The sequence below is a fragment of the Mytilus galloprovincialis genome, chromosome 5, assembly GCF_965363235.1.
Source record: "Mytilus galloprovincialis chromosome 5, xbMytGall1.hap1.1, whole genome shotgun sequence".
NCBI classification, from domain to species: domain Eukaryota; kingdom Metazoa; phylum Mollusca; class Bivalvia; order Mytilida; family Mytilidae; genus Mytilus; species Mytilus galloprovincialis.
In genome coordinates this window covers 26,262,930-26,287,046 of record NC_134842.1, presented here as the reverse complement: position 1 = coordinate 26,287,046, position 24,117 = coordinate 26,262,930, and the positions used below count along the sequence as shown (strand labels likewise).

Here is a 24,117-nt window from a genome sequence, read left to right as displayed (position 1 = left end):
AAGCCAAAAAGACAAACAACCTTACACAAACACTACATAGAAACCTTAAGACTGAGTATCACAAAACCCACCAAACAAACCGAGGTTATCTCAGGCTAGTTTTCATTGTTTCACAATTTGCTGCCTTAATTGTAAGCCGTAAGGTGACTTATATTGATTTTTACATCCAAGACATTTTGGGCTCTGCTGCATATAGTTGGTCTCATTGGCAAGCATACCACATCTAGCTATTGTTTTGATAGAGATAGAACCTTGCAGTTGAAACAATAAACCGCTCTAGTTTTGCGACAAGCAGTACTGTCTTAATAATTGATAATAGGTAGTAGACATGCATAGAATAAATCAATTCAGTTTTTCATCTCGTTTTATTTCACTTTTTAATTCATTCAACATATACCACGTGACAACATTCTACAGATTCGCCAGAAGTACACACCATACAACTTTCATTCAACAAACGATTGAAACAACATGAACATGATATGATAATATTTTATGTACATGTTTACATGACAGTTCCAAAATAATAATCCGTAAAAAATATGCTAACAACAGCACACTCTTAAACACGATTTTCCTCTCTTTCGTATGTCACGTGAGTGAAATAAAATAAAAATATCATATGGAAAACAAATACGGGACTTTATCAACTTCATCACTCAAATTGGACAAATTCATTTAAAAAAATTCAACACCATAAAAATGAACATTGGCAAAAATGAACATTCGAACGTCAATAAATTAAAGATTACATATACACATGAAATTATAACAACAAATAGTTTCTCAGTACCGAGGTATTTCGCGGTGATCCAGTTGAAATGTTGTTTCACTATTTTATATTTCTTAACACTGGAATGGAAGGTCATATGGATGTTCGTTACGTCATCCCCACGTTTCTCCCGCCATTTCTGGATGATGAGACAAAGAACCAAAAGATCGTGGTGGACCACCAGGAAAATGATGACCATCGTGTCCATGTAAGTTCAAGGGTTCAGGTGATGACGGTTGTACCATGTCATTCGGCAAATAATGGGCTTCTGGGACCATGTTACCTGAAAACACAAACAAAATTAACACTTTTGTAATATTAAAATATAAGGAGGTGCAGAATTTAGTTCAATCAGACAGCAGCAGCCCAACGATACAGATAATTTGAATAGATCTTATATATACATGTACATCAAATTAATTCATTAGAATATTTTTCACATGAAATAACTATAACTCTTTTGCTTCACGTCCGATGAATTGATTTTGATTTTATCAAGGATTTGTATTGTCTTACTATACAAATCGTTTATTTTATTATGTACCTTAGTACATTGGTTAAGATTTGTGTTTCTTAAGTTTCGTTCGTTATGCAAAATATATAGGTCTTTTTTCTAAAACGTTGACTCATTTTATCTCCAAATGTCAGCTAGATACAAAGATTTTGTCATTTTAAAGCATGGCTCACATATTTATTAATAAAAGTATTATTTCGTAAGTTTATAAAGATAAAACATGTGTTGCCTTGTTAGTTCGTCGTCACTATATAATTTTACCGTTAAGCAACACTAATTAATTGATTTTTATATTATTGCTACAATTATCCAAGCTGTTACTGCTTTTCATGTTTTAGCCTTTAGAGACTATTGGTAAAGAAGAACACGTTACAAACACATTTTGTCTATTGTCCCTGTTGATTTTACGGTCCGTTGTTGTTCTATACATCTTTGCAACCGATTGGCGTTTTTGTCGACAACTGTCGCAAAATTGTTTCTTGTAGCGAAATGGATTATGAACTTTTGTTCCAGGAAAGTAAATATAATAGATGGTACACGTGTAAAATATGGAAACATTACTTAACAGTGGTTGATGAACAGAACAATTATAAAGTGACACTTTGTTGTACAAACGCTTCAGTAAAGCTTTAAAATACGTTTTCAAAGGATTAGATCAAAGATCAATTTCTGTGGTAAAGTCAGACAAACGTTGTTCGAAAAAAAAACATAAATGTTTTAAAGCAATTTAATAGTTTGATAATAATGAACAGGATATATTGTTCGAACGTATGTACTGATCAAACTGTAACTTGCAACAAAATAAATATGAATTGTACATGAATATTCTTGTCTTCTTCACCTTCTAAGATATTTCTAGGGAAATGCATGTATGTTTTTCAAAAGACAGTCTATAACTGGGATTGAATGTTATTCTATCAACAATATAGACCTTTGCCATAGAAGACAGCTTTGGGTCAGTCGTAGGAAGACAGCTTTGTTGGTTCAAGATAGGTGCGACGATACAGTGAATTGTCATGGACGGCAATAGATATAGTTGCTATCAAAACAATGTTCTAAATTGGACACCCAATATGGATAGACACTGAATTTATTATTATTTTTATCGGACAAGTTAAAGATTGTTTTGGGAACGGGAGAAAGGTGATATAGTTTTGCAAGCCTGGTTTCAGCTCAAAACATAACCAGAATTTGAATAAGGGACAAAAGACACAAGCGGATTTCAACAATTATATTTTGGCTCATTTGTGTTCAATTTGAGCGTGCTCAATATTCTAAATTGTCCTTATGGCGAGACTGAAAATTTTGTTTTTTTTATTTACATAGCAATGGTCTCTTATACCATTTATTTCAAGTGCTGTTCGACACCGTTAATATATATCTCATAACTTCATTTTAACAAGACCAAAACTCTAATATTCCATCAGATTTAAGCATAACAAAGTATAATCAAAAGAAACATAACATTATACGAAATGGTTACTGAAATATATTTTATCGGTTTTGGGGCAAGACAAAATTACATTTTATAGGATCGAGTCATTCTGACGACCATTTGGTTTGCAATAAATTGACAACTATTCCGTGTTATAGTCAGTTCCAATATAGATTGCACGTCATAAAATTTCAGCTGAAATTCGATGTCTGTTTGATGGCTTCTTATGTGCATGGGAGTAATTTCAAACGAAAATTATCTTGTTTCCCGTAGGACATAATAATTGGATAGGAAAACTATAAAAGTCGAATGATTGTCTAACCTTTTTATAGGATTTTTAAAGTCAATTCTACTTTAACATGTTTATAGTCTGGAACTTCTGTGTTGGTTGTTTTTTTTACAATTTTTTTATCAGAAATGTTCACTGAATATTTAATTTTTGTGTTTTACCTGAATGATGCATTGGTTGGTCTAGATTTAGAGGAGGCGTTCCTTGTGACGGTGGCAGGAAGTTCATATTTCCGGGTCCGCCATCTTGACCAGGAAAGAAGTCGTTGTAACCTTGGTAACCCGGGTAATATTCTTGCCCATTTTCTGAAGCAAAAAATGGAAAATTTTTATTATCATACATTTTAAAGAGAGGCGAAAGATACCAAATAGATAATTAGATAAGTCGAAAACAAACTGACAATGCAATGGCAAAATATAAAACCAACAGTAAACAGGACATGATTGACTCTAGTATTCAAAAGTAAAATCACAAAATACTGAACTCCAAGGAAAATTCAAAAAGGAAAGTCTCCTATCAAATGGCAAAATCAAAAGTTCAAACACATCAAACGAATGGATAACAACTGTCATAAAACACAATATTTTTAATTGTTCTGACACAAACAATTGGCAGGTGCTTTACTGATCTGAAGAGAAAAAAAACCGATTCCATCTTGTAAAGTGTCCCAACGCCTCGAAGATTACTTATACGGCTTGAATGAAAGTTTTTTTTTATTTGAAAACAAAATAAAGTCAAAGCATAACTACAATTCAAAAGCTACAAGTTTACTGATACTATAGTCTCCGTCCTTTTAAAGTACAAAATAAAAAAAAATCTCTTTAATAAAAAAGGTTACAAGATTTATCCAATAACCGATGATAAACTTGACTTCGGACATGTTGTTCTTATAGAACATTGAGTATTTAAACAGCTTTTCTGTTGATTATAATGACTGAAACATTCGTCATTGTCAAAGATCATCACCACATGATAAATCTTAATATTTTTGTAAGCAAGAAAAAATATCCAGTCGGCATTCCTTTCTGTAGCGCACTATGCCATTCGGAAAGAAGTTATTCCGCGATCGTGCATTGGGTGATTTGGTCTCGGTGTCGTTTTTCTAAAGATAAATTTACAAAAGGTAAAAGAATGAGAAGTCTTTATATCATATTTCCAAACCACAGGTGGCATTAGAAGAAAAGTTACAACAAAAACATTGAAACGCGGTGATGATAAAAACCTACCATCCATCACCGACCATCGTGTTTGATATTCTACACTGCGCCGCGTTGGAAGGTTTTGTAAAAATATAAGCTGTACAAAAACTGTCAAGTTTGCAGCTTATGATGGTATGGCGATAGAGTTGTCACTGTCCTATGGGGTTAATTTTCTAATTTGTATTGTCAGTTCTATACAAAACACTCCATCATCGAGATTGTGGTACAAAGTAACATAACAGCTCGTTTACGAAGAACAGTTTTTAAGGCTTGTTAAATCACATCTAAATGTTTGACGGCACTAGCTGTGTGCAAGGAAACAAACAGACAAGACAATACTAAACGTATAGCTTAAAGTACCATTTCGTATGGAATGTATAAGCACTCTTAAAAAATTAAAAATTAAGGAGAATGGATATTTTTGGACATAACTATCAATTGTCACAACAAGAGGACGAAATTCCTCCTTTTAAATCAAAATAGCATACTATAATTTAATATTCATACTTTAATGTACTTAATTTTCAAATCAAGTATTGTTTTGTTTTTTATTCTGATGGAAAAGACCTTGAAGTATTTCCAAACACTATTAACAATAATTTATTGTGAAGTCCAAATGTTGACTTTTATGTGTCGTTTGGTTTCGTTTGTATTGCTGTGTGGTTGTCTCTTGGTGCAAACACCTTTCGTGTTTTTCATTTAAAAACAACACACATTTACAAAGAATAATATTTGAACAGTTAAGATAAGTTTCATTTAATAATCGCTTAACTGCTTTTGAGCATTTCTATCACTAATTAATGAAAGTAAATATGTTTTACCTAAAATTATATTGTAAAGTCATGCTGTTACATAGGTATAAGAAGATGTGATATGAGTGCCACTGGGACAACTCTCCATCCAAGTAACAATTAATATAAAAGTAGACCAAATTAAATTCTTTAAAACGAAGCCTTGGCTCACATCGAACAGCAAGCTATGAAAAGCCCTCAAAATATAGTGTAAAACCATTCAAACGGGAAAACCAACGGTCTAATCTATATAAAAAACGAGAAACACTTATGAACAACATGCTTGTAACTCTGCGGCTATACAGCTTTCAACTTTTTTTTTGCAAAACATTGATGACTTAAAAGTGAATAATAGAATCGACTTAAGTTATGATCGACTAAATACAATTTCTAAGACATTATCAGAGTATTTCCAAGCATAAATAAACTATTTTTCTCGTGGAAAAATTAATAGTTTTGTTGATAACTTTCTTAGATACAAAGCTTACAGTCATTATTAATACACAGATGCACCATTAAATCAAAACGCCGTGGAATTTTGTGTCCTAAGTAAATTTGTTCAAAGAAAATACTTTTTCAAAGAATTGTCATGAGAAAATGTTGTTAAAATATTTATAATTTCCTAACATCTTATTGAAGCGTAAGCTATAAACTCGTGCTATATCCATGTTTAACTATCCGTACATGGCATAGGTGGCATTAATAATTCAATGCTTACGTCCATAAAAATATAAAGTCTTGAAGAAATAAGGACCCTGGAACTGTTTTTGTTGACATTATCATTTTATTGTCTTCGTAAGTACTAGCATGAAAAGAAATAACATTGTTTAAGCAGGTGCTATTCGAAATCTGATTCGTAAACTTTCTTCATCTCCAATATTACCTTTTAAAAATACAAAAATGTGTCCATTGTCTTGAATAATTTATGTATGCAAGTATAATTTAAAATTGTTTGTACCATAATCAGGACGATTTGCCTACATATCAAGTGATTTGAATTATGGCAATCTCTTGATCTAGATAAGCTCCTTTTCCAAACAAAATTTAATATATTCTGGATTTTTTTAATAACCTTATCCCATCGGGATTTTAGAAATCCCTTAGATTTTCTTTTGCGACTCCAAATCAATAAAACTACTAATGTATCAACCATTCTGATTTTTTTAAAAACTCCCAATTTATTACAAAACTGCAGATCGGTCTTGAATGAAACATGTTTGTTTTGTTTTGAGATTTAGTTCTGTCAAAGATTCATACCGTATTTCATGGTTTTTTGTGCGTTTTAGAAACCGAAGTATCCTAAGGGACTTTGAAGAGTCATTAAGATGCACTCGAACTGACATTAAAATTCATGGATACCCAAATCTCATAATCCTCTGGCTTAGTTCAACCCAACTGCGTTCCGTATTTATGATATAAAATCGTTAAAGGATCTCCAAGCCATGCCATCATTTAACATGATAAATAGAGGCTTAGATGTCGCAGATTCATTTTCGAACAAAACATAAAGTTGTGGCTACAATAAATAAAAATACAATCTCAAAGTTTGATCTATATGTGTATAGAACAAATCGGTTTATGAAAAATATATATTTCTATTAATGATGGATCAATAGAAACAGAGATAAAGAATATATATTTTGATGAATTCTGGTTGAATTGAAGAAGAAAGACCAACGACAAACAGCAAACGATGCAAACGTACCACATATCCTTATTTCTTTTATATATGAAGGGGAAATCCTCATATATGTATTTGAATGAAATATTTACCGGGCTAAAGAAAAAAAGACGAATCCTAAGCTTCAGAGACACATAGCATATACGAAAGAAAATAGCAATATACGAATGAAAAAACCGGATATAATTGATTGAAATATTTACCAGAAAAATATCCAAAGCCCGGTCCACCTCCCATCATCTCCTCGTCTAATTCGCTCGGTGACATTCCAGCCCTTAAGGCCCTCATTCTTCGTGGGTTCCGGAAGAAATGTCGCCTGGCTCCCAAAGCACTGAGTTGTTTCATCCTTCGTTCCTTTGATCTTCTATTTTGGAACCAAACCTGCAATAGTATAAATATATCATATAAAATGTTGCATGAAAAATAATAGATCGTACAGGTAAAAGAAAAGACGAGAATATAATTAAAGAAGTGTAAACATCAACAGACAAATGAATGTTTTTTTCTTGTAGGAAATTACAAGATATTAGTAGTAATAATTAATAACATCGTAAACAATATGTTCGTCTATGCTACGGCTACATAAACTAGCTAATATACGAGTTCATCAAGGGGAGGGATAACAATGATATTTTATGTCACACAAAAGTACATTTACATTTTACATTAAAACTTTGATCAAAATAAATTAAAAGAACAAACACAAGACGGAAGTGCATTGCATTTATCCGCTCGTATTGTGTAGGCTGAGAACTAGCTTTCTGTTCTCAAAATTGAAACAGTCATGACACTAGAGAAGTGGTACAAAAGTGTAGGATATTTTATCATTTAAATTGAATAAAAACAAAGTTTCACATTACAAGAAGTGCTACATCGTCGGTGTAAGCACTTCTATGGCCTCTTCAGCCATAACAAAGACGAAATGCACAAACGTTATTGTGTCAAGAAACCGATATGATATACCAGAAATGTGTCAAGCACATGGCAGTCTAAATTATATAGCGAAGGTTTGGCATAATGTTTGAGACATAGAGTACTGTTCCGAAGTGAATGAAAAATAAATTGTCGTCCTTATATCCAATATACTTTCCTCAAGGTTAATTATTTTGGAATCGCGTAACAATTGTTCTAGCTCTAAGCTAAACCAGTGAACGACCATGTCATGGATTTCTTAAGAACTAGCTAAAAAAAATAGCTAAATGCAGCTAAATATCAGTCAGTATTTAGTTTAGATAGATATGACGATAAGAGATGTTTAAATCATAATATTTAAATTTGACCTATAACTATAGTATGTCTATAATGTAGTAAAGAAGTTTTCAGAGTTGAAATTCTCTTCTTTCAAATATTATCAATTGCAAGAACGCCAAATGTACAATTTTCTTTGGAAACACCCATGAACCTTGTGTGACAGATGTAACGTATTCTATTGTTGCCGTATGCAATCACTGTAGAGAGACACATAGGTAAACAATACAAGAATTCTATCCAAGTTCTGTAAGAATGGCCAGGTGTGTTAAAATAACATATCATCAATTAGAGAGCCCTGAGTCAGCACGCCTCAACGGTGGGCTTTAAGTACTGACATAGTCTAAAAAATATCTACATATGTAAAACGGGAAAGTTTAAAATGGTCTATAATTATATTGTCATCCGTAATAAAACACCGAACATCTTGAAATCACAGATTAAAAGCAGCGTTGAGTTCTTTTTACAGTAGATACGGGTCTTTTTGACACCATGGTACTTATAAAATTACCCCACACCGAGGTGGTACAACAATAGTAGGTCGAAGTTAGATATACCTATAGGCATTGGTATTGAAAAAGACGTAACTATGAACGATTACCGACCATTGACAGTTACATTTGTACATTTCACTTTTCATGATCGTTCCGGTCTAGATTTCAGATTTTATTGTTACTTGGATTTAGATAATAAACAAAGATTTGTTGTTGAAATGTATGAAAAGATCAAATGCGATTAAAATGGTAAGAAAAACATAAAATAATTATTATTGACCATCTAAAACTTCCTTCCAGGCAGGTGCGAATAGCGGCAATAGAAATTCCAAACAAAGTATTAGAAAATAAAGTCACGTAAATCGCCGTCAGCAAAATGTTTCGAACAATAAGGTATAGGAGAAATAGTAAAAGAATAGGAAAAACATCGAACTGTTTGGTCAATATGGCGTTATTGATATAAAAGTGTTATTTGCACAAATGTTTCCCGTTATACAATTTTTGTATACAAATCCGTGATTTTTAAAAGTAAATCATCCGCTCATTATTATTTAAGTCCTTAATCGACTTTGGTTAACATAAATGTTTACTTTACTACTACAGGTTTATGAAAACGTTATAAGGACATAGTCTTTATTGCTTTAAAAATTAAAACAACAATTTTTATTTCGGAAAACAACAAAGGCCTTAATGAATTTTGTATCCGGTTTATACACATTTTTATTACCGTGTTATTTCACAAAATGAGCTAGGATATTCAATTGTGATTAAAACAGAATAATCCACATATTGAATGTGGGCATAATATGAAAGCATTAACCATATAATGATCAGAAGCTAAGATTCGATACGTACGAAACATGAAAGGTCACGAAAAATGCCCGAGTTTTACACATCCATGTAAAATTCTTTCGGTAGCATCTTAAGGCTTGTATACATTTCTTGTCCCTATAATTGTTTTTAATCCTAAGTCCCAGCAAAAGTCAGAAGTTTCCCTTGGATTGCTCTGTAATTTCAGACTTTATGATTGTATTTATTGTTCAACATTGTTGTCATCCGAAACCTGAGACTACTATGTGTTATAGTAGTCTCAGTCCGAAACTTATGAATTGTGTTGGCTAGAAAATCTTAGTTTGAAGCTTGGACACAAATATTATTACTGCATGTACTTTAAACTATAGTACTTACGTCACAAACTTACTAGATTTACACAAATTATTTTCATATTTTGCTATAATAAAATACACGTGTTTTGTTATTACCACTTTCATTGAAGAAAATATCGACATTATGACTTAATAACAGGTGCGCGTGAAAAGACTTAAATATTATGATACTGTAAGTTTGTTTATGGCAACAGAATGCTTTTACACGGAGCTATGGGTTCTATTAATCATATTGAAAACTTCGGTCAGCTTAACTCTAACCAACATGATATATTTTAAGTAAATTTCTAGTTAATTCTAATCAAATTGTTGTTAATGTGATTTTTAGGTTCAAATCCCCACATCACCACGACGCACCCGAAAGAACATTGGTTGTCTATTTCAAGGCTGAATTAAACCGGATTGACCACCTGGCCGGCTACGTTTCAGCTTTTATTGTAATGTTTTTCGAAACGGTAACTGGTACGCAACGCAACAATACATTTTCTGAATAAACATAGGATTTCCAAATGTAATCCTCTTAAGAACACGAATTTTCACTCGATGGAATTTAAGACACCTAGGGTTTAAATGCAGCAAATGATATTTGTAAAATTTCATACAGCTATTTTTTTCTAGACAAACGATGCGTAAAGCTTCTGTATACAATTATATAGAGAAAGTTTTTAACTTTTAACTCGTTAATTTGTCTACATCGTGGCGTTTTAGAATCGGAACTAAGATGCAAACGAAAACATCACTGCGTGCATCTATGCTTTTTATAATTTATAAAAACGATCTCAGAAAATATTCACGTTCAGAATGGCTTCCCGTAAAGGTAAGTGCGTATATCGCCGTATACCACGTTTAACTGGTATTGTTTTACCTTAAAAGAAAATCAATTCCGAAATGTTCCCACTGTGCAAATTAAGTGCTCAAATGGTAAAACGTAGTTTACACTGGAGTAACAATTTCTTTATTGTTCCTGACTTGTTTTATTAAATTCAGTTCACTGATTTGGTTTCAGTAAACACAGCCTTCAGTTAGTATACAGTTTGGCAGCGATATTCTGAAGAATTTAGATACGGAGATTAACGTATTCATGAAAATATAAACAAATAACATGTGGGACAAATGTCAATTAGACAGTAACGCAACAATACGAGTAAATCAAAATAGACCTTTGAATATCACTATACGGGTAGTAACAATAGACATGTGCATATATGTTGTTTTACCATTATGTATACAAATGTTCGCTTACATTTTGAAAAAATATGATAAACTCTAAACTTCGAATTTTAGGTTATAAACCCACAAGGAAAAACAGTACTAAGTCATGTTAGTAAAAATTTAAGAAAGGAATTCAACACTAACTTATTTCAAAATGACATAATCGCATTTGCAATACATGTGGTACACAGTCATTAAGAAAATGAAAAACGTGTTTTCCGGGGTGTTTTTGGTGGTACATAGGCATATGATATTATAATTAGCATAAAAGTTGAACAGGAATTGATATGTTTTAAAATAAAAATTGCAATTGAAGATATAAATATGAAAAAAATATATATATACGTAAATTAAATATATAATGTGCTACAGGATGCAGCCTAACCAGGAAATAATTCTAATATAACTTTAGGCTAAATTCTTCCTGTATATCTAGGTGTTAAATAGTTGACTGTATTTAAATATACCACATAAAATTCGAAAAAAGTTCTCAAAGTTGAATTAACCTAAAAATAAAATGATAATTTATGCATTTTCGAAGTGATATATGTACCCCCTATAGAATATGTAAATAAAAAGAATTAAAATACAACATTTATTACATATTTATAATGTCAGCATGTTTACCTCATTAGTATATGTATAAACTTAAACGGACGTTTTCTTTAGAATACATTATTAATTCGCATGATTTTTCATGAGTTTTTAAAATTGGAATCTAACAAAGGTTTTTAAATATATATGTTAAAACTTATTACAGGGATAGCTATACTCAGTCCAGAAATGTTATAACCTTAGATACTTTATTTTTATCTCGAGACTTGTTTATGGTGCTTTAAAGTTTGCTGTTTGCTTGAAAATCGGTCTGATTTGTTCTAACTATAAAAAACATTTTGTGAAGTTGGCTTCACATGATATCTTTAAATATAAAAACAAAGGAAAACGGAACCCGTATGTTAAATAAATTTACTACAGCATACATCGAACTTTGTATTCCTTCATATGCAAGCAATTATTCCTGGATACACAAAATACATGAAGACTAAAACTGATCAATACGACAAAACATGATCAAATCTTCTTCCCAACAATTCCAATTTATATGATAATTAAGTTTCCTAAGTTTCACTCCTCTCTAAATCTTAACATGCAAAACTGACTTGGAAAGCTACGTAGGGGTTACTGACATACTTCTAATAATAACCTCGTTCTGAATATTCTGTCTTGTGCAAGTGTAAGTTACATTTTCAGGTTTACCATAGATGTAATATTACATCTATGAGTTTCCATATTAAATGATATTATTCATATAAATCTAAGTATCTTCAAAATTGGTTCTTCAATAATATTGTATTTTAAAGATTTCGTCAGACAATTTGTTATATTATAACTAATAAAACATAAAACAACATGAAAAGATTACTATGATACACAAATGTTAATGTGCCTATCATACACGCGTAACCGAAAAGACCAATATCAAAGAATGACATTTTCACTAAAAATCAAAGTGCCAAATACCAAAGTCGATACTATAATGTCGTGCAGATACGCTACAGTGTTTTTCATAAAAACGTCCGTGAACTCTGGTCTGTAAAATTAAAATTATTTATATAAATTATTCATTCAAATGCATTTAATAATCAATGCTTATAAAATGGATCATTACAATTTACATTTTTACTTTTTCTTTTAGACAAAGAAGGTAGTCCGTCCAACATTAAAATGGGGGTGCGACTATCCCACAACACACAGGACAGTCAGTCCACCATTAAAATTGCAATGCGACTATCACACAACAAAACAGGACGAAACTGTAATTTATCGATTGAAAAAAATTATAATTAACTAAAATAAAACTTTAATCAATTGATAAACAATTAATAAACTATGTGATGTTTATGTTTCTTTCTAATTGTAGATATTTATCCCGTTCGGATGTCCTTTGTCGTTTACGTCTTATTTGTGTGTCAGTAATCCCGTAATTCCAGTCTCGTTTGATTGCTATTTAATGGGACATAATGAGGGTTTTCTCCTAATTTTCATCAATTTATAAAGAATGGGTCAATCATTGATCATAAACATGATAATAAATATAATCAAAGATTAATCATTTTTCAACAAATAGTATTGACAACGATAAGAAAATTTACATCATCTGACATGAAAACTTAAATAATCACAACGAAATCATTAATAAACTTGATATCAATTATTGAAAAATAATCATCACGTGATATTTTTCAAATTGAAATTAATGGGTTTTTGTTGTTTCCAAACACATTAAAACGTCTTTTATCACGGATTTGAACATGAAAAAATGTTAATGACTTTGACCTTGTTGATTTATAAAATCATACAGGAAACAAAAAAAAAATACATATTCCAATACTATAAAAATCATATTAAAATGTACTTTTATCCTTATTTGAATAGGACTCTATCGCTAACGACGCCAGAGTAACTTTGAACTTTTAGACTTATACATCTTTTTTGTTACAAAATATTTTTTGCATATTTAGTTGTTTATCACTTATGTTATAATTATATTTTTAAATCCTGAACATATATTAGATGTCTAAATTGTATGCATTTGGAATGAATGTAAAATATCTTTATTTGACGGCAAAATGTATATTAGAGAATATATAATGGGCAAAATCATTAGATGTAAAACGTCACAAACTAATGGGGTGGTAACTCATTTATCATTTTCTCTTTTCTAGTGTTGAATTTAAAAACAACATCTATTCTCAATTCATAACTTCATTAATCAAAAATGTAGTTGTGATCCTTTTAAGATCGATTTGTATGCGCTTCAATATGGTTATACGTGAATAAGGACGCGAGTTATCAGGAAATCTGTTTCGTTGAGGTCTTCAACTGGGTGGTATATCTTGTTGATGGAATTGAAATGAAAAAAGAACTACTTAATAAAAGTACATCGCTTTAAAAACAAGTTGTCTTGTCAAGTGACAGATCACGGAATCTACACGGTTCATTTCCGACCTAGGTCTCGGTTTTTTCACATACACCCATATATATTTTATAATGTAATCTGAATTACATGTACAGGCTCGTATTGCATTCAGAATAATTTAGTCTGGAGTGAATTTGATTTGCAATTACAATTCATTAATCATTAAACATTTTCCTTTTTGTACGATTTTGATATTCAAATGTGATTAAAAAATAACTGCTATATCCCGTTCCTTGATTGTTGAAGGTTCTGTTTTTAGAAGAAAAACAATAGCTATAGCTTATTTATATTTTTATTCACTCTTCGTTCGATAATTTTCGATCATAAAATTTAGTCAATCGATCTTGGTTAATTATTATAATCTTCTGCAAATCACGTAATTTGCCCCTGGACTATAATTTTATTGAAACTAATGATCAACAAACTCAAATTAGGTCTCTAAACATATAATTTTCATGGCATGCCTTATCACATCTCTGATAATCAAATTTCATGGATATTCCTATTTCTATGGACAATTTGCATTTCAAGTTAAGATAATGAGAAATTTTAATTTACAGTTTTACATGTTTGATACATCTATTATGTTAAAAACGAACTAAACATGCAAGTCCAGACGAACGTTGTTTTATTTTAACAACATCGAAACAAGGAGCATGTTTTGTGACGTCATTGCAGACGACACTTCTTACAGAGTTCAATACTAAAATATTAAGCCAAACATTTCTCATACCCAAAATATTCGAACATTATCTTTGTTTTATAAAAACTTTAAAGTAGAGTTTGACAGAACATCTCAAATTATGAACACCTTTTTAAATGTCATCGGTCTCAGCGTGGTACCCTTTAAAACTTCTCGATGCAAATGAAATAAAAATAACCAACGGCGTCTAAACAAAATGACAAAGACAAGACCCGTCAGAAAATCGTGGACCATTGTTCTTTACTTTGAATGAACAATTTTGAAATATAACACCGTTATAAGGGGTGGATCGTATAAAATTCCATTCCCATTTAAAACACAAATGTAAAAAAATTCGATCCAACTTAACATATTCAACGAGTTGTACGTACAACATTAAAAATACAGTTTCTTTACGGATTCAAATTACACTATATTCTCTTGTATTAAATCTTCAACAAGTTTTGCAATTTGAATCGGATTCTTTGACCGAATAATAACAAAGTATTTACACTGAAACAAGAGGATTTTCAATTGTGAACATTGGGAAATTGTTTAGGATAATATTCATACCTAAATAGCACGTGTAATAAGAACATCAACCTTAATAATAATAACGCCTCATGGAATTTCCTTTTTTCAAGCTCACTTAAATAAACGGAAAGTTTTAAACTTCTATATTGAAATCTTTATGCAGCTATATTTACAACTCTTACATATATATATATAATTTTAAAAAGGTGGCATTAATACTTCTATTTGTTATAGAAGGGACGTAAAACATGTATATAGGATACCTGACAAAAATTGGTATATACAAAATGAAATGAAAAGCTCGCCAGTATGTCCTATAACTTAGCAGGACTCTTGAGGCAGGACTAGGCGTGATTTTACACGCAGCTTTTAGTTTTGAAATGTTTTGTTCATTAAGTTTTGCGTTGAAGTAGGGAGATATCCTAATTACGCTCGTTATGATGGCTATCACGAGAAAAAAAAAATTGAGATAAGATGAACTTGACCTTTTTATCTTCTCGCAAGAAAATGCTCTGAAAATATCACTGACGGCTTCTACAAGAACGCTGTTTGAATCAAACCGTTGCCAAAGTAAAGCATTTGGATAGTGTATAATTGACTGCTTCGTGTCGCGGAGTGATATATGTCTGGTACCCATCAATCACTCCGCGAAAAGTGCATATACAAAGTCCGTACACAGTTGGAGAAGATATGCAGAAGACGGTATAGGTAATCTTGTCATCTGCATCTAGACCACCCATTATTATTATCTACATCAAAGTTATATAAACTTTTAAAAAATATTACATATATCTATATACTTGTTTAAAGTCACTTTTCAATAGTGTTCGCTCGGTTTGGTCGCTTGTCCATCTGTCTACCTATCTGAAAACCCATAACTGCATTAAATGAAACTAGCTGAAGAAAGTTTTCAGCTTCAACTTCGTAATCATATCGTTTTCCCCTTTGCGTTTTTGTGAGTCTTGTTTGAGGGAAAAGCTTGTCTGGCGCATACAATTATGAGTCTTGCATATTCAGTAATTTTTTTCAGTCCTTTATGGCTTTGTGCATCTTCTACTTTTTCAACAAAAACATTTGGTATCTCAATAGAAACACACAGTGCATTGCATGTCGATATAAATACTAAGAAGAGCCTCTTTTAGAGAATTCCAAGGCACAGATAAAATTCGTAAATGGTGAGCAAGTATGTTCAGTCAGGTTTTAATTTTTGATTGATATGAACCGTATCATGACAGTTGCAGCAACATGCTACAGGAAGATAAGATTTAGATATTTGCATTATTTTTTTTATAGTATTTTGAAAATTGAAATTTTACTAATATTCAATTTTAAAATACTATATTTTTCCTACATTGTATGGAATTGGGAATTATCATGAACGCTTTATATAAAGCACTGTATCTATTTGTCTTATTTTAATTAGATTATGTAACCGGTTATCCTTTTTTATTTCTAAGAAATAATTTCAGTAATGCTTCGGATTTCAAATAAATATTCTAAATAATCTTAGCTTTAGCATATTTAACACTTTCCTTAAACATACATTTTACAATTATCTTAAAAAAAAAGGTAATATATAACCCCTCCTACCCCCTTCCAACTCAAAAATAACATTTATATACAGGTCTGACATTAGTCTCTTTCGTGTATATTTGTAATTTATCCGAAATTAGTCCTAACTGGTGTCTACATATAACAGGATGACTGAATTCTTTGACCTGCAGTCTGAACAACAGAATACCCAGAGTGCTATTTAGTATCACAGCGATACAAACCATGAAAAGGTTTAGTAGAAAAAATCTGATAGATTGTTCTACAAGTTGTATGTAAATTATAGGAAAATTATTGAACACATTTTATTTATGCTTTTACTAAATTATAAGCTTGGTATATATATCTTAAGTCACTTTTAACAATGAACGACCATAAAGGACAAACATATTTTATATAAGACGTTTAATTTATAACTATTTCAGAATAAAATGCAAAAAGTGTATTTCGATGCAGCGGTTTATTTTAACAGGAATATCACTTTGATATTAGTAACGTTAACAACAAATCAAAATATAAGCTAACTTTGGAGACTCCTGAACACATCAATTCAAGCTATATACAAAGTACAAATGAATGACTCTGAAACAAGATAGATAACTCTTTAAAAATATAAAAACTGACCTGTATGACCCTCATGTTGAGACCTGTCTCCTGTGCCAATTGTTCTCGTATGTGCCGTGTTGGTTTGGGTGTGGCATTAAAAGCTGCCTTCAATGTTTCTAATTGTTTAGCTTTAATTGTTGTTCTAGGTCCTCTACGTTTCGACCCAGCCGTTGAATTTCCGTTCGTTCCGTCCATTGCTTCGTCTCCCGACCGATTACTATCCGGAGTTACATTAGAGTTCGGATGAATGGAATTTCCGTTCGTATCACAGCTCTGTGTACTATGATTTGAGTCTGAGGATATTTTCAACAATGACGTATCGTCCTCTTTGAGTGGTTCTGGACTGGATTGAGGAGAGTTCATTATACTTTTGTCGTCCAGATTATTATTCGTAATATTGTTATTTGCAAGATTGTTATGATGATTATTCAATATAATATTTTCTTTTGAATCTATGTCTTGGTTATCACCATCAATACTAAAGTCTTTATCAGACAAACTGGTCTGTTGCTCTAAAGCGCTGTCTAAATCACCTTCGTCCTCTATATCCGACGATCCTGGTTATATGAAAAATAAGAAAACACCATATGTGATTTGCCAATTAAAATTTATAATTGGAAAATGTTCAAGTTTGGGCAAAAATTTTGATAAGCATCGGACCGTGGTACAGATGAATTTAATTTGACACGGATGAAAATATACTGAAGTTTTCTGTAAATTAGAAAATACCACCCCCAATCTGTATCCCACTATCAATTTATACCACATGGTGCCAGTCGAATTCCTGACAATCCGTAGTACTAACTAGAATTTTTCCGCCAGGTAAAATAATCAATAGTAAAGGTAGTGTTCTTGTCTGTCTTTGTATAGAGAGAGAAAGATAGCGAGAGAGAGAAAGAAGAAGAAAATAATTATATATTAAACTTGTATAACCTGACTATACCAGGGCATTTGAACTCTTATATATATTTAGTGACTCAGTTTTTGGAATATTTTCTAATATTCCATTTTGAGCGTTCATTGTGAGGGTAAATCCAGAATAGCAGTTCGAACGCATAACACATTTATACAGAGTTCTTTTCATTTTTCAAATTATATATATGAAATATAACATTGTAGTTCAAAACTGAAAATGTGTTCTTATATAATGACCGGCTTATATTACGCTGAAAGAAGCTTCCATGAAAATTACTGTATCCAATCTAAAAATATTAGTTTTCATACTTCCTCAGTGGTATATTTTGGTAATCTTTCCTGTACAATATTTTCAAGGCCTAATTTTACCTAAAATTGCACCATAAGTGCCGAATATGCCTGTACATAAAGTGCTTTGAGTGGCGTGTAATCGCAACACTGCTGTAATTCTTAAACGTAAATTTGATAACAAGTATACATATTTTGTGTCTTAAATCTTCTAATATTGCTCTATACATTGCAAATGTTTTAATTGTTTTATATTCTATCCTGTGAATCTAATTATAATTATGTTTGTTTGTGGTGAGACTCTATTAGAATATTGAATCTGAATGTGTTAATTTTAGTAGATATATCTATCATATAGTTGTGCCAACTAAATCATTTAAAATCTTTAAAAAGATATATGCAATATGAAATAAAAGATGTGATGTAATTGCCGATGAGACAACTCCTTACAAGAATGTTCACATTACAAAACACTCATTTCTTTTATTCAGAAACAGAAACAAACTATACCAAACTGATCATCAATAACAAAAATTCAAAAGCAAGAAAAAACTATGTTTGACGAATGGTATAACTAACTACCATCGATTATATAGTAACGTGCGTGGTATAAAAAGTAAATATTTTCTCCGTCCTCTTTATCTGAGAAAGTGAATAAAAAATGTAGTTTTGACAAAGAGATAATCTGTCTTGATCTCCATCTTTGTTACAAAAAGAATACGAAACAGTGGGGGACGGGATGTTATGGAATTCTAATAGGAACATAATTTATGCAGAGGAGCAAATTTGATGCTGGTGTAGTAATATCGTGGTGTGCTTCTTGACGCGAAAAAAGCGCTTGTAGTTAGCTTTTTGTAAGTCTTGATACACGCCAATGAACAGAAAATATGATGTATACAAAGTTAAAAATGTCTTTTCAAAGTCTGCCTTCTGTGGGAATGGGTCTTATGAAAATAAGATAATTTATATGAGTTTATAGTATATTAATATGACCATACGTATGTGTAAATCTATATTATTTGCTCTACAATTTCAGAGCGACATGGACTGGCCAGATGAATATTTGTAATCAATACTCGAAGTCATGAATTCAGCAAAAACACTTGTTTATATATAATATAAACGCGTTATCTGTGTGTGGGGTATTTTAGTGAGAGCCGACACACGGAATACATTTGAACAGAATTCCAATATTGACGTTCTGCTGAGATAAAAAATAATGCAGATAATGTTATAATAATTTTCTTGCAAACCTGTAAATATTAATAAATACTGAAATATTTATCTTTAATAAATTGAATTAATTTTCAATAAAATATTTATAATTTTTGATTATAATACCCAAACACAATGTTTTCTTATTTAGTTACGGTTATTTTCCCAGGTGTGGCAAGGAAATTGACTAAGACTTTGTTTTGCCGACATTACTGATATCCGATACCCAAAGAAAATGAATTGGATGATATCAGAGCCATCATAGACAAGACAGAGAAGTTCCGATTACATAATAAGTTTTTGTTTCCGAACAACACTTATTCGATTGTACAGTAAAACCCTCAATCTGACAAGATAATTAAAAATCAGTACATATTAGATGTTACTTGTTACAGGTGTCTGTCGTTTTATTTGTACTCTAAAAAAATTACTTTCACTGTATAAATATGAAAGGATACTGAAAATTTATAGAGTTTCTTGTCATTTTATAAGTAGGCAATCCTTCCAAATTATTAAGTTACTCTGAAAATAATTTAATCATCTACCCACCCCCCTCCAAAAAAAAGTAGATACCCGTTGATATCAACATTTATACCCTTGTAAATTCAGGAAATGGATAAAACTCTTGTTATAAACTGGAAACACGAAAATAAAATCAAATATGAAAAGATCGCACGTAACCATTCGTTTCTATCAACATGGCATTCCTGTCAAATGAATTTGATAGATGTTAGTTCTGAATATCCAGCAGCAAATATTTCAAGCATATTTATTCCAAACAGGACAAGTAAATGTCGTCATATTATGCTAACAGATTGAGATTTTCAGCATTTACACATTCTCATAGCCTGTAACCACAACAGTTTATTTGTAACCTTTTGGGAACCAATCAGAGCTATTATAACAAATTACCGTCATTCGAGTTTAAAATGTAGTCAACATACTTTAGCTTCGATACACATAAAAATCACCGGCGGAGAAAAATATGATCTTCAAAGGAACCCACGAGGTATTGCTCAATGTAATGGAATAAACGAACCTCTTGAAGCTTAATGTAATAACTTTGCATGCTTAACAAGTCCTACACAAATGATTTGGACTTGAAAATCCAATTTTCTCCCATTTTTACACTTGTCGTCTGCTGTTCTATACAAAAATGAGCATGTCAAACACTGCAAAAAAGGATAAAAAAAAACCGTTTTTTTTCAACGCCATTATTTAGGTTTTCTTGTGTTGGTCACAAGTTGAAACGTTGACTGTTCCGTAATTGCTTTATATTTATTGTTACCAGAAGATATCTAATCGACGGATGACATTATGATATTATAAATTCCTGAGGTTTCTTGGCCACAACATTCTGATATTTAAAACTTAGTGAATCTTTGAGCAAAAAATAACCTTTGCAGTTGTGTATATTATTTGCGTGTGTTTCTTTAACTTATTTCTTTTAAATAAGCGCTTGTTTAAAAAAAACATTTAGGGAAAGCAAAGATGACAATAGAACTCCATATATAGGAGACGGCATATACTATACGTCGTGGTTGTGATTATGAAAATAATTTGCAGTTAGAGAACGCATGATTCTATTATATTAATATGAATATACGAGGTAACCGTCTCTTTTCTGTGAAAAACATGCGACACAACCCAGACATCTCATTCTTTATCAGTTTAAAATAATCCTATTGCTATCATTCATAGCCGCACTCCTTTAGTGAAGCAAGCTGAATGTACATACCAATTTTAACAGCCATTTAAGAATCAACCCTATACAACTGAGTATTACACTCGGAACTTGTATACTGATACAATACCCCCAAAACCATTTAACAAAAGAAAAGAAAACCGCTCCAAATACAAGGAATATATAGCACTTTGATACAAAGCTATATAGTATGTAGATGCTCATATTCGAAAGTTTGTTGTTTACAGTTGGACTGCTGTCTCATTGATCGTTCACCACACCTCCTCTTTATCACGTTGTTTAAATGAGTGATCGAAATACCTCAAGTATGTACTTCAAATGCAATAGTTATTGTGAGTAAACAACAAGTTCTTCCCTGCAAAGATATTTATCACTTGGATTCTGTAAACGTATAGGTTAAAGCATCATCATATATTTTTTCTATATTAATCCGACATTATTGCCCCTAAATGCTCTTGCATTATTATTTAAAGGTATTCGTTTGACTTGAGACGGCATGATTCAGGCTTTTGGTCGAATTATCCATTTCAAGTACCTCTACTCAAATTTCGAGGAGCATTTCTCGGTCTATCAGCATCGTCCTGGCCTTGATCGATACAATGAACAAACCGACTGATCAAATAAACGTTTCTGGGACGGGTCGATATCCTCGATGTGCGGACTAGGATAAGGACCTGTACTGAAAGATATGATTAATTATATCAATTAATCATTAGCTGAAGATTTAAAGAAGATTCTATTGAATCCAATAATTTCTCTTAAACACGTCATAAATATTTTAGTCTAAATCGGACGTATCTCGGATGTTGAAAACACATGAAACAGCAAAACAACGCAATCAACCGCTATTGATCCGGAATTTAGAATACTTAACGAATATCCGTTTGTGTAAATGGACCAGATAAATGTATATCTGTCTTGTTGAAAAATTAAGCATTTAAAGTACATAAATGCAGCCAAGTGAAACGCACAACTGATCAAAGAGATTTGGGGGCAGGCATCCAAAGAAATCAACATTTCTTTTTCAATTGTTTACAAACTACTATAAATGTACGCCACTAAGTCTACCAAATGAAATACAAGGTTCACAATTTGTATGTTCTCCTTCCTTGTCATTTTACATAGAAATGAAATTATAATGTTGCTTTCATATTTTCTAATAGTAAGAGATGAAAGGGAACCTCCCACTGTCGAGTCTACGAAGGCCACGAGACCGGTAACGAGATTTTCCTGCCAACTCGTGAATTATATACCATTTAATGAGTATCTTAATTGAAATAAAACGTTTAAACATGTCTTTTAAAGCACAAAATGGTTTGTGTTTCAATTCGAAAATAAAAAGATCCTTTTCAGATGGTTCACATCTATAACGGCGCCATGGTTTTATGTCTAAAGAAATCCTGGCGTAGGGTAAAAGTTATGTCAAAGTTACGATATTTTAAAGATCTTGTAAAATTCGTTTTTGTCGTTTAAGCAGTCATATAGGGTTACTGTTACCCATAAGAACAAAGGAACTTCAAAAGGGGCAATTTCTTTGATTATATTTCAATAAAATATTCTTGCTAAGTTTTAAAAAAAAATCCTGTTACAACTGAGGAAATCATTTCTAACTTTACATGTATAAAGTGAATTTGTAATAAATTCCAAAGATTTATCGTCTGTAAAAATTTTTAATTTGTATTTAAAATGTGCACAAAATATGTTTACACTGAAATTCTGAATCCTTTTCTTATTTTCCAATTGCATGCAATGAATTACTTCTCTGATGGTATTTTCTGAAATAGCAATTATGATATTCGTTATATCTCCGAGGAAAGGCGTGAAATAGTTTCCCACACAAGGGACATGGTACCGATTAGTTGTGGTCAGTTCTGGACACGCGTAACGGCTAAATTCTGTAACAACTAAGACGGTATGAGAGTTCATAACAACATCATTCACAACTAATGAAATTTACACCTCTGTAATGTAATTTCGTGAAATGGACAACCATCGTGTCTGATTCGTAATGCAAATGATTTACTCAATCAAGTATTTCTCCAGATGAAGAAAAGTTTTGCGGGTTATTAACAAAATAAGGTTATAGAAATGGTTGCCGAAAGCTGGTAAATGATAATTTAATTTTTTCGTTTATCGTTGAAGCAGAAAATTTACTCTCGCGTGAGACATTATTAAATATAGATCATACTTATTATGGTTTTTTTTGTTGAGTCACAAATATTCTTCACAATTTACCCAATATAAATAGGAACTGAAATTTATAACGGTCCAAAGTAAACTACATATGGCTGAACTATTGCTATTAATGTACAATGTATATATTGAAATCAATTTGTATTTTCAAAACGATCGACAAAAGAAAAGTTTAACTCTATTTAAAAACTTTGCTTCGTGTTTTCTCTCTTTCTATCTTTCTCCCTTGAGCAATTGCTATAAGTATGTAGGCATACACGTTTTCAAATTTGCTATGTGAATTGTGCTTATTTATAATACTAAACTAAGAATATTTTGATTAAATAATATTGCAATTTTATAATTTTTAGAAGAAAATGTAAATGTGTTTAATTGTAAGAAAATGTCCTAAAAGCGCGCGTGCTGGGTTAAATTGACTCGCAGCAACTGCAGAAAAGATTACGAAGAACCGTTAAGACGTCGATTAGACAAGCAATCGAATTTGCATTAATGACAACCCGATGATGTTCAAACCCTTTTATTAACTGTGCGTGATAATATGCGTACAAAGACCTTTGATTTTAGAAAAAGAAAACATTTTTAAAATAGCTGTAGTGGTTATTTATCACAATTCAATCAAGATTGTAAATGAAGTGTAATGATAGGGG

The 24,117-nt window shown here is 31.5% G+C and overlaps 1 protein-coding gene across 1 annotated transcript in view; it reads right to left on the bottom strand.

Moving 5' to 3' along the window:
- Positions 1–346: 346 nt before the first annotated feature.
- Positions 347–24,117, bottom strand: part of LOC143075491 (LIM/homeobox protein Lhx1-like) — a 29,211-nt gene continuing 5,440 nt past the window's right edge. Inside the window, exons 3-6 of the mRNA XM_076250921.1 lie at positions 17,173–17,711; positions 6,885–7,062; positions 3,172–3,315; positions 347–1,055 (exon numbers count right to left, since the gene is read on the bottom strand). Of these exons, the coding sequence (XP_076107036.1) occupies positions 886–1,055; positions 3,172–3,315; positions 6,885–7,062; positions 17,173–17,711 (1,031 nt within the window). The 3' untranslated portion in view covers positions 347–885. The remainder of the gene's footprint in view (positions 1,056–3,171; positions 3,316–6,884; positions 7,063–17,172; positions 17,712–24,117) is intronic.